Source organism: Taudactylus pleione, unplaced genomic scaffold (genome assembly GCF_031769625.1).
Source record: "Taudactylus pleione unplaced genomic scaffold, aTauple2 ptg000090l, whole genome shotgun sequence".
NCBI lineage: Eukaryota > Metazoa > Chordata > Amphibia > Anura > Myobatrachidae > Taudactylus > Taudactylus pleione.
Window position 1 is genome coordinate 965,495 of NW_028284492.1, and position 12,590 is coordinate 978,084.

Here is a 12,590-nt window from a genome sequence, read left to right on the forward strand (position 1 = left end):
CAAGTAACCCTGCTGCTAGACATAATGTATACACATTGTGACTCTGATCACCACCCCTGACTGCACGAGAAGCATCAGGAGGAAGTCACTTACCTCCCCTTAGAGGAATGCTGCAGAGAGCTTTGTCTCTTCCAGAAAGCCATGAGCAGGCAGTGCCCTGGTGTTGGGCAGAGCCGCTGACTCTCAGTATGTGGTCTAGCAACGATCACACAGGAGACAGCACCCGGCGGGTCACTGAGAGCTGCTGGTCAGATGCCTGGTGAAGCTGCTGCTGTGAGTCCTCCTGCTGTTGCTGGAACTGAACATTGAAGTGCTGAGAAGAGCGAATTAATGAAAGCAGCCTTGTGATTGGCTGGAAGTTGCCATACAGATGTGTACGCCTTGTTCTCATTGGGCTAGTAAATGTCAATTATTAGCGGCGGTGGATTGGCTGCTGCATTACTTCCTCATTGAAAGGGCTCTCTGTGATTGGTTAGGACGCAGAAGCCGGGTATGATACAATGTATCTGATAATCTGCATTCTACACAGTCCCTGCAACATTCTATCTACTCTGTTCCTGCACCATATTCTCTCGCTGCACACAGACAAACATCAGAGATGTTACTGTCTAGTCCCCATTTGGGGATAGTACTGTATGTTAAAATATATTATTGCACCTACTCCACAATAACTTTCAGACTGCCAAATAATTTATCAAGGGAGGTTGTCTGCTATATAGTCGGGTTTTTACACGGTCAGCTGTCTCTGGCTTTATTAGTTATCTGAGAAGGTCACTATGTCGACATGCACTATGTTGACATTCATAATGTTAGGTTAGGCTCAGGGGTGTATCTAGGGATCCGAGTGCCCCTGGCAAGGTAATGGACTGACGCCCCCCTCCCCCCATAATTTCAGGAAGTGCCCCCAGCAGTAGTCCCCTATATGCAGTGCCCCCATTAGTAGTCCCCTCTATGCAGTGCCCCCAGTAGTAGTCCCCTCTATGCAGTGCCCCCAGTAGTAGTCCCCGCTATGCAGTGCCCCCAGTAGTCCCCCCCCCTATGCAGTGCCCCCAGTAGTAGTCCCCTCTATGCAGTGCTCCCAGCAGTAGTCCCCTCTATGCAGTGCCCCCAGTAGTAGTCCATCCTATGCAGTGCCCCCAGTAGTAGTCCCCCTTATGCATTGCTCCCAGTACTAGTCCCCCCTATACATTGCCCCCAGTAGTAGTGCCCCCTATACAGTGCCCCCAAAAACGGCCATCCCCCCCATAATGTGCCCCCAGTAGCGCCCCCCCCAATACAATGCCCCCAGTAGCAGCCCCCACCCCCATAACATGCCCCCAGTAGCAGCCTCCCTCTATACAGTGCCCCCAGTAGCTGCCACTCCCTATACAGTGCCCCCAGTAGCGGCCCCCCCTATACAGTGCCCCCTAGTAGTCACACTCCCCTCTGTGCTGTGCCAGAAAAAAAAACACACACACACACAGAAGAAAAAAAATAGCAACTTACCTGATCCCCGCTCCTGCCGACGTCTGCTACTGTCCACTCCTCTGGGCCCACTCTTGGTCTGCACTATGGGATTTGAGAGACGTCATGACATCTCTCCCATTACCCGCTGCAGGGGGAGCCAGAAGGCGGAGCTCATGAGTGAGCTCCAGATGGCTCCCTCCGTGGACGCAGCAGCCAATGACAGCCTCCCTGACTCTCATTGGCTGGCTGCTATAACAAACACACCGCCGCCGCTGGCAGCTGTGTGTGTTTGTTACTTTGTAGGGCAGACCACTCTCACTGCGGTCTGCCCTACACTTGTGGGGCCCGGGGGACTAGCGGGGCTAGTTCAAGCCCCTGGGGTAGTCCACCCATTGGCTGCTGGTGGCACTGCAGGACAGCGCCCCCCCTTTGGCCGGCGCCCCTGGCAAGTGCCATCCTGACCAATGGGTAGATACGCCCCTGGTTAGGCTTATTGTTTGGGATAATGCTAGTTACCTAAAAATGCATGGTCAATGTCGACATAATAAACCTTCCCGAGAATGTTCATAGTAATCTTCCAGTTATCTCTCGTTTTCTTAGGGGCATATGTATTATCAAATCTTAGACACGACAATTATAATGTCTTATTGTCGCTATTCCCAGCAGTAAGAAATTATTGATTGGTAGTGTCTAGATGCCCTTCATGGAGAGGACTCTGATGTCATCAGCTACTGTCCAACGTCATTCCCTACCATCCATGAGGAGGAATATAATCTTGTGGCGAGCGAAGCAAGCCACCGAGCCTGAAGTGTGGCGATTGAAGCAAGCCAGCGATGGGACAAGTTTCTACTTTAGGTGGACTTTATGGGCATGGAATCGCACTTCCGCCCTCACGACACGTCACTTCCAGGTCCTTAGCATGAAGGGGAAACAAGCTCTACCATGTCTCTGACATGATGTACTGCATGATGTAGAAAAGGAAGTGTTAATTAAACAAGTAAATAAAATAGCATAAAATACTATTTAGGCTCAATCTGAGGCACAGTGAGGGCCTGTTTTAGTGATGGACACAAAGTCGATGTTGCACACAGTGGAGAATTTTTTTGCCACTTCACATGTGCCAAATCTGCACTGCACTTGCTCAATGATGGATTAGTGATGGCGGTTGCAGAGTGGATTTATTAGCAAAGTGAGTGACAGATAGTCATTGTCTGGGGTCTGCATACACAAAGCAATTGCACGCCAAGACATAGCGGGCGTGCTAATGCCTTGCTGTGCGATCACCTGCCTTGCTGTGGGTTGCCCGGATTTGCATACGCTGGGTGCGTGTGAACGCATCTAGCGAGCGGGTCTGAATCGAGCCCAGAGTGAGGCACAGTGGTAGTTGGTAGACAAGAGAGGGATCAAAGTAAGGCACAATTAGAGGTATATTCCCATATTCTCACTTTCTTCTGAGAGTAGTTCTAATATAAAAAGACAAATCTCACTTCCATTCGGGATAAATGGTAATATATCTATGTTGTTTCGCTGCAAAATACCACTTAATGCATCAAGCTCTTACATAATGTTTCAGGGCCTGATTCAGAGCTGTGCGCTCTTCTGATATCTACGGAGTTGAGTGATTATCAGTAAACCACGCATGCATCTAAGGGCCGGATTCAATTAGAGGCGAAAAGCCGCGATCATCGAAAAAGTTTCACCTATTGCCGCTTTTTGCCTGTTGCGTCTTATCTCCAAATTCAATTCCAGGACCAATTCACCTAAGCGGAAACTAAATGCACGGAAACAGGCAGAAAATTTTCTCCAATGAATGGTAGATGGAAAAAAGTGCAAAATCTCCATTTTGGGGTGCAAATATGGGGAATTGATTCAGAACCCCTTGGACATCCCCCCTCCCTCCCCCTCCCCAAAAAAAGGACAAACCAGCAAAAAAAATTTACCTCAATCAAAACATCCCCAAAAAGACATGTAATTTTTGGGCTGAATAAGTAAAAAGTGGGGAGGCAAGGATAAAAAGAAGCGATATAGGTTTCTTGGGGGGCTATATGAATGGGACAGGTGTTTTAGGATTGCAGGTACTAGCAGCAGGTGGATTTTTCAGAGTTTCTAAAAGTGCACTTTAGAGACTCAAAAATATGCTAGCACCCATTTTCAAGTACCCCAAATTTGACCTGACTATTTATTTTCACCAAAAAATACTGTTTACTATCATTCTTCACCACTTTTACAAATATGCTTCTAGAAAGCTTTCAACACAACTTAAGGACACAACGTACCTTTATTAGGGCTAATAGTACAGATCTGTAATGATTTCCAGTGTCAGTGCATCTTATTTTGGGGTACAGACTTATTCCCCCAATCTATTCAGTACTTTCCACCTGTTATGCATTCGCCTATTTGCGTTTTCGCCTGTTCTGTAATTGAATAGGACGAATCAAAGAGACACGCATGCCGCGATTTTGAGTCTCAAACAGACGAATGCGACAGAAAGTACAATAAGCGAAAAGTCTCCGACTTTTCACGTCTAATTGAATACCTCTAGTCCCATACTCTCAGTGTGATGGACAATCTGGGAGCTGTTGGGGAAGGTAACGGAGTATGGCGGCAAAGAACACAAGCGTGTCAGGACTGTTTCGGGGGATGGTCACACCATGCGTCTGCAATCACCTATGCAAGGAATATGGCCCTAGCATCTTAAATCCCGCATCTGTGGGACACTCAGGACTGTGACAATCAGATGATCTGCGACCGATGCTGCGTATTTGTACACAGATGCTGCAACAATTACGCAGATGCTTGGATTTGCAAAGATGCAGATGGACGTCTCCATACATCTCCTGACAGCTGCAACATTTGCAGATTTTCGCAGAGCAGCTCTGTACAAATATGCAGCAGTGACGACAATAGCGTAGAACTCTGGATCAGGTCCTCAGTTCAGTAAGCAGTTTGAATGCATTGGTATCTGTTGTTGGAGCATAGGGCTCAATTCAGACATGATCGCTAGATGCGTACGCTCGCTAGATGCGTATGCAAATTCGGCTAAGTGACGGCAAGGCATGCGATCGCACGGCAAGGCATAAGCACGCCCACTATGTCTTGGCATGTGATCACCCTGTGTATGCAGATGCCCACCAGTCTGTCTTAAGATGCCCACTTGCGCACGTTATCTCCAGGAAGTGTATGCAACCATCGGTACATCAAGGACCATCCGAAGCGAATGCAGCGCTTGTGGTTGACTGTACCCTACCGCAAGCACTGTGATCACTTCAGTGTGAAATGCAACCAGGTGATATGTACAATGACGCTGCCTGTTAATTATGCACACCTCTGAAACGGCTTTAAGACGCTCAGGCATGCCTGCGTTCGCACCTCCACTCACCCGTTTTTAATGGCATGCCCCCATCACCACCCACAAATGGCTTCTCCTGTCACTCACTCTGCTGGGTTGTCTATGCGCAGCGAGCAAACGCTACCCGATCTCTCGCAGTGGCTCACGCACGTGCACTGCGATGCATACGCATGCGCACAATGCGAAAATTGGCCAGCTACGAGCAAACGCATCCTAGCAAGCGGGTCTGAATCAGGTCCATAATTGAAACCTTTCTTTAGAAGTTTCATATCTGAGCTACTATGGGGTCAACGTACTAAGGGGTTTATTTACTAAGCCTTGGATGGAGATAAGGTACCAGCCAATCAGCTCCTAACTGCCATGTCACAGGCTGTGTTTGAAAAATGACAGTTAGGAGCTGATTGGCTGGTACCTTAGTTATGTTCACTTTATCTCCATCAAAGGCTTAGTAAATAGACCCCCAAGCCGTGAAGCGAGATAAAGTAGAGAGAGATAAAGTACCAAACAATCAGCTCCTAGCCATCATTTACATTCTGTGTTTGAAAAATGTCAGGAGCTGATCGGTTGGTACTTTATCTTTCTCCAAGGCTTAGTACATCTACCCCTAAAAGTCTTATGGGATAAATTAAACATTTCTATTGGCCCTACCAGAGCCGGCCCTAGGTGTAGACAAACTAGGCAAATGCCTAGGGCAGGGGTCGTCAACCTTGGCCCTCCAGCTGCTGTGGAACTACACATCCCAGCATGCACTGCCATACTTTTAGCGTGCTGTTATATCAAAAAGTTGGCAGTGCATGCTGGGATGTGTAGTTCCACAGCAGCTGCAGGGCCAAGGTTGAAGACCCTGGCCTAAGGTTCAACCTTGGCCTAAGGCATTTGGAATGCCCAGGGGCATGCATTCCAAGCCTAGGGCCAGCTCAGCTTGACAGCGGGCAATAGTGGGACCGGAACAGGTGGACGGCATCTCTGCTCTTGCATCCTACCATGATCGGAGCTCTCAGCTCCGCTCTGAACGGGCGGTAGCTCATACAGCTGGCAGCAGCAGAAGCGGGGAGCAGAGACAGAGGGGGCAGCAGGCAGTAACAAAAATCGACACTGGGGGAGGGCTGCTGGGCATGCCCACTTGCAGTAGCTCCTCCTCCCAGAGACCTTTGTGGAGTTCAGTAGCCTGGGCCTGTCTGCAGGGAGACAAACAGGGGTGGGGGCGCCAATGCTCTTGCTGCCATAGGGCACCAAAATGTCTAGTTACAGCTCTGCGGCTGAGGGGTAATGGATGTTGCTGGTTGCTGCTGTGATATGTGCCTCCAATCACCTTGAGCAGTTTGTTTACAAACAAGTACCGTCTTAACGTATGGGCATACTGGGCAGCTGCCCAGGTACCCATGTTTCTAGGGGCCTTCCAGCAGGTGTGGACTGGTGCCTATGGAGCCTCTTGGGCAGGCATAAGTTTCAATGGTGAGACCGATGGTACATCTAAAAGCGAACCAAGCTATATTTCAACATCTACAGATGCTGACAGGCGCCTCAGTCCTGGCACATTCAGATGCACAGATCTACACCAGGGAAAGACTTTGTAGTGGCATTAGCATAAAGATGCAGATGCGACTGCGGAAAATCACACATTCAGTACCTTTTGTAGTCCTGCCGCTTCCACCTTATCTCCAGGATAAGATCCTTTTTCATCCTGGAGGCAAATATGACACTCATCAATTCACTGGTCATCTCTCAACTGGACTACTGTAACCATCTCTTATCTGGCCTCTCTGTCACCCATTTCTCTACACTCCAATCTGTCCTCAATACTGCTGCCCGGCTCATCTTTCTCTCCAAACGTTTTCTACATCTGCCTCCCTTCTCCTACAGTCCCTACACTGGCTCCCTCTCATCTTCAGAACCCAATTCAAACTCCTCACACTCACATACAAAGCCCTCACCCAATCCTCTCCTATATACATCTCCGACCTCTTCTCCCTTCACACTCCCGCCCTCCCACTTCGTTTAACAAAGGAATGCCGCTTCTCCCCCCAACTGAACTGATTACTTCTACTTCTCCCACTCCTGCCTCCAAGATTTTGCCCGTCCTGTTCCCCACCCCTGGAAAGCTCCCTATCAGACTGTCCGCCTCTCTACAAAGCTTCAAATAGCCTCTCAAGATCCAATTCTTTATTAAAGGCTTCCACCTGCTTCATGCTCCTTGATCCAGGGTCATGAAGAGGGGTGTGCAAGTGGTGTTGTTACTCAGGGCACGGGGCCCTGGGGGTGGCACCATGGCTTCCCCACGGCCCCTGCATCTGGCTAGCACTATGCAGCCAATTGCGCTGCTACAGTGCTGCTCAGGCTTCACTCTGGGCATGCACCCTGCAGTGTGTAGAGCCGCCGGGTAACTTTACACATTCTCCTACCAGCTATATTGTCTGTAACATAACATAACATTTTGAAACTCATTTTGAACACTGTTGTGAGTTGAGAGCAAAGCAAAAAACATTAGCTTACTTGCATCTTGCAAAACCATTTTGCAATGCTGGTGGGACAGATTTTAAGGGACATATTTACTGAGTGGAGTTATTGCCTATAGCAGCCAAACAGATTCTAGCTATTATCATCTAGAAGGTGCTAGATAAATGATAGGCAAAATCTGATTGGGTGCTAAGGGCAACAACTCCACTTCTATAAACCCGCACTTTAGTAAATATACACCTAAATGTGCAGAGAGATTTCGTCCTAGATAAACTCCAAATTGCAGTAAAAAGGTAAAGCTGTCCAATGCTACTGTACATGCGAAAGCGGCTAGTCTTTACCCTGCATGGAGTAAATAAATAAATGTGTTTCTACCCATTGCATTGCAACATGACTTGTCCAGGTGCAAAGTTGCTCCTTTCTTACTTTTCACAAACACTAAATCAGCCCCTGTATATACTGTATATAATATTTATACATTTTTGTAAGTTCTTGTGCAAAAGTTTCTGATATTTGTACGTTCCAAATAAGTTTGTAATTCTTGTGATTAATATCAGAAAGCAGATATGATAATAGTCTTTGTATACTCCTCTGTTAATGTTCAAACCACAGTTTCCTGACAAAGTAAAAGGGAGTCTTACGAAATAGGTAGAAGAATAAGTCTGTAGTGGCATCAGATTCTGTATTCCTGGAACAAAGGGCAGGACGGTGCTGCTATCAATCTTTTTACAGGAGTCCGCTTGGATGTCTGTCTTTATTGTGCCTCTGTTAGTGGTTTTCTTCAATATTCATTTGAGGTATGACACTATGGAGTGTGTTTATGTGTAGAATGTGCAGAATGTTACAAAGTGGCATTGGTGGAAAATACAGTTCTGTATAATCAAAGTGTTTTTCACCAACCTAAGGAAACAAGACATTTATAAAACTTTATATGAATTGTATCTCACCAAATAGAAGGTGAGTGTGACCCCAAGGGGAAACTTTACTAATCCCTGGTTTTGCGTCTGTGGTTTTAAAACCTCCACATATCACATGCAGTTATCAGCCTCAAACCGAAATAATTACGATCTTGCTGTTTGGAGGCTGAAACCGCAAATTATATGCATTTTTTTTTTGTTTTAAACCCCCTAAATCACATGCAGCTTACAGTAAACTGCATGATAAACTGTATGCACACAGGGCCTAATTCAGAGCCGAACGCTCTGACCAGAGCGCTCACTCTGAATCAGTGCTCTCCTACCTGAAGTCACCATCGACAGCACGCCCCCTTTAGTGCGAGACCCATAACAACGGCTTGGCTGTCGTTATTCGGGTCTGGCGCATGCGCACAATGGAGCACGTTCCATCGTGCGCATGCGCATTTGGGGAACATCGACCCGCTTGCGAGCGTCCTGCGCTCGCGAGCGGGTCTGAATGACCCCCACTGTCCACTATTCAGCATCAGTGCCAGTCCTCTAGGGGGGACCCCAAAAAACTACTAGGGTCTCTCAGCTGCAAGATTCCGAATAGTGTTGGGCCTCTCCTGGTACTCCTGAGTGGTGCATACTAGGGTAATACTTTTAAAATATAGTGTCCACTCTTGTGGCATTACAAGTGTCATGGTGTGCAAGGGCATACTGCTAGTTGAAGTGTCACAATGACATTACGTGTTGAACCTCACACTCCTCCCTATGCTTTATTAATAAACTAGTGTTTGCCCGCAGCTTCGTTTGCGTGGATATCTGCTCAGCGGAACTAATTTTACAAAGACAGTAGTGGCATCTAATATTGTGATGTACTATATTTTATATTGTAGACATTGATCACAAAATGTCTTTGTAAACAATATTTGCTGTTTTTCCTTCAGGGATTAACACAAAAAGATGCTTGGGGCTACTAACTCATAAGCAAGCCATGTAAAGCTGCCCATGGGAGAAGCAGCTGGTCCTGAGATCTACGCCTGCAGCCCTGAGCGTTTGTCCCTGCGACTTGTTGATCATCATAGAGAAGCAGACGCTTACAGGAAACTACTGGCTCTTGAATTGAAGCAGAATATTGTTGGGTAGAAGGGGTATATGTCAGGGGCAGAATGGTATGGAAAACCAGCCCAGGAAATTTATGGAAGCAGCCCTAATGGGAGCTGGGTCTGTTGAGGGAGTGTGGTCTGTCGAGGGGGGCAGGATCCCTCCTCATTGGGCCTGATTCTGAGTTTGACACAAAAAATATGTTTTTTCTGATGCTTTCACTTTGCTTTTTACATAGAACCCAGTGTGGATCTTGCGTATGTGTGTGAAAATTTTGTGTGGATTCGGCTATTACTCTCTTCCTAAAATACACATTATAGCAAAAAAACATTCACACAAAAATTAACATTTAAAAACATATTCACAATCTAAATGTAATACCCAGTGTTGCCTGGCTTTCTTTTAATTTTTTTTAAATATTACTGTCCCCGGTGCTGCCTGAATTAATTTTTTTCCTTCTCTCTCTCTCTCTCTCTCTCTCTCTCTCTCTTGCTCCCTGTGTCTCCTCCCCTCTTCCCCCTTCTTTTTCCATCTTTCACTTCCCGCTCTGTCATTTCCTCATATCTCTTATCTCCCTCCACAATTTCCCTTTCTCGCTTTGATATTCTGCCTCCTATTTCTCTCACTCCATTACTTTGTCTCTCTCTTCCCTCCCATCTTCCACTTCCCTCCTCTCTATCTCCTCCCCTCTGTCTGTGTCTGTTTCTGTTCTGACATTCTTTCCTGATCATTTTTTGTGATGGAGAACATTGATGTTGGATGTGTTTTACGTAGCGTGAGTGTTAGGGTGAGTGTGTGATGGTAACATTGTGGGTGTTTGTGTGGTACTTAGCTTGAGTGATTGTGTGACTGGCAGGACTACTGTAATTGATGAGTGTAGGGACATTGCAGGTTAGTGTAAGTGATACAAAGGTGAATATGACTGAATGACAGGACAATGAGGGTCAGAGTAAGTGACAGTGAGTATGAGTGGCAGGAATATTGAGATTAAGGTTACAGGCAGGGTAAGGACACACAGAGTGAGTTACAGGGAGGGTGAAGGCAGGGACACCGATGGTGAGTAACAGGGGGGGTGAAGGCAGGGACACAGAGGGTGAGTTACAGGGAGGGTGAAGGCAGGGACACAGAGGGGGAGTTACAGGGAGAGTGAGGGCAGAGACACAGAGGAGGAGTTACAGGGAGGGTAAAGGCAGGGACACAGAGGGTGAGTAAAAGGGAGGGTGAAGGCAGGGACACAGAGGGGGAGTTATAGGGAGGGTGAGGGCATGGGCACAGAGGGGGAGTTACAGGGATGGTGAAGGCAGGGACACCAAGGGGGAATTATAGGGAGGGTGAAGGCAGAGACACAGAGGGAGAGTTATAGGGAGGGTGAGGGCATGGGCACAGAGGGGGAGTTAGGGATGGTGAAGGCAGGGACACCAAGGGGGGATTATAGGGAGGGTGAAGGCATGGACACAGAGGGGGAGTTACAGGGAGGATGAGAGCAGGGACCCTGAGGGGAGTTACAGGGAGGGTGAGGGCAGGGACCCTGATGGGGAGTTACAGGGAGAGTGAGGGCAGCAACACTGAGGGGTAATTACAGGGATGGTGAGGGCAGGAACACAGAGGGGGAGATACAGGGAGGGTGAAGGCAGGGACACAGAGGGGGAGATACAGGGAGCATGAGGACAGGGATACAGAGGAGGAGTTACAGGGAGTGAGAGGGCAGGGACACCGAGAGGGAATTACAGGGAGGGTGAGGGCAGGGACACACCGGGGGGGTTACAAGGAGGGTGAAGGCAAGGACAGGGAGGGGGGAATTACAGGGAGGATGAAGGCAGGGACACAGTGGAGGAGTTACAGGAAGGGTGAAGGCAGGGACACTGAGTGGGAGTAACAGGGAGGATGAAGGCAGGGACACAGAGGGGGAGTTATGGGGAGGGTGAGAGCAGGGGCACAGAGGGGGAAATACAGGGAGGGTGAGGGCAGGGACACAGAGGAGGAGTTACAGGGAGCGTAAAGGCAATGACAGTAAGGGGGAATTACAGGGAGGGTGAAGGCAGGGACACAGCAGGGGAGTTACAGGAAGGGTGAAGGCAGTGACACTGAGTGGGAGTTATAGGGAGGGTGATGGCAGAGGCACATAGGGGGAGTTACAGGAAGAGTGAGGGCAGGGACACAGGGGAGTTACTGGGAGGGGGAATGCAGGGACACAGAGGGGGAGTTAGAGGGAGGGTGAGGGCAGAGGCACATAGGGGTATTTACAGGGAGAGTGAGGGCAGGGACACTGAGGGGTAATTACAGGGAGAGTGAGGGCAGGGACACAGAGGGGGAGTTACTGGGAGGGTGAATGCAGGGACACAGAGGGGGAGTTACAGGGAGAGTGAGGGCAGGGACACAGAGGAGGAGTTACAAGGAGAGTGAGGGCAGGGACACAGAGAAGGAGTTACAGGGAGAGTGAGGGCAGAGACACAGAGGGGGAGTTACAGGGAGGGTGAAGGCAGGAACACTGAGGGGGAATTACAGAGAGGGTGAAGGCAGGGACACAGAGGAAGAGTTACAGGGAGGGCGAGGGCAGGGACACTGAGGGGGAGTTACAGGGAGGGTGAGGGCAGGGACACTGAGGGGGAGTTACAGGGATAGTTAGGGCAGGGACACTGAGGGGTAATTACAGGGAGGGTGAGGGCAGGGACACAGAGGGGGGAGTTACAGGGAGGGTAAAGGCAGGGACACAAAAGGTGATTTACAGGGAGGGTGAGGGCAGGGACACAGAGGGGGAGTTACAGGGAGGGTGAAGGCTGGGACACTGAGGGGGAGTTATATATTTATATAAAATCACTTGTATTATTAGGGCCTGTCTAGCTATGATGGCACTACAAGTCCCAGTGCATCCAGTTGACAAACTGTGCTGGGACTTGTAGTCTCATAACAGCTGGACAGGTACTCAGTGATCTATTTGCATATAGATAGGACACCCAGGCTTCTTACCTGGAGCACCAGGTCATGCTGTGACAGTAGTGTGCAAGCTGCAGGGTCCAGGATCACAGGATGTTGACTGTTAGACCGCACTGGAGTACCACTGGGAATGGAAGCTGAGGAGGATGAGGAACTGCCCTCTGATAAATCCGGCATCATGACCCACTCCTGAGTCCTAACTGGCGTGTCCCGCTGCCCGCACTTTGAGGGGTGGTCTTGTGCACAAATGGACCACCCCTTCTAAAACAGCCACACTCTGCCCCCGCCCGCAGTGGTTCCCTGGCTGGAGCACAAGCACCATACTTTTCACTGCACTACCACAGCGGTGCAGCACTGCTCCTAGCAAATGGCACTATGAAGTGCCCGCTAACCTGAGCAGA

At 48.8% G+C, this 12,590-nt stretch overlaps 1 protein-coding gene across 1 annotated transcript in view; it reads right to left on the reverse strand.

Annotated features, from left to right (window-relative positions):
- Positions 1-287, reverse strand: part of NSMAF (neutral sphingomyelinase activation associated factor) — a 65,224-nt gene extending 64,937 nt beyond the window's left edge. The window contains exon 1 of the mRNA XM_088469311.1: positions 94-287. Coding sequence (XP_088325437.1) covers positions 94-143 — 50 coding nt within the window. The 5' untranslated portion in view covers positions 144-287. The remainder of the gene's footprint in view (positions 1-93) is intronic.
- Between the last annotated feature and the right edge of the window lie 12,303 nt (positions 288-12,590).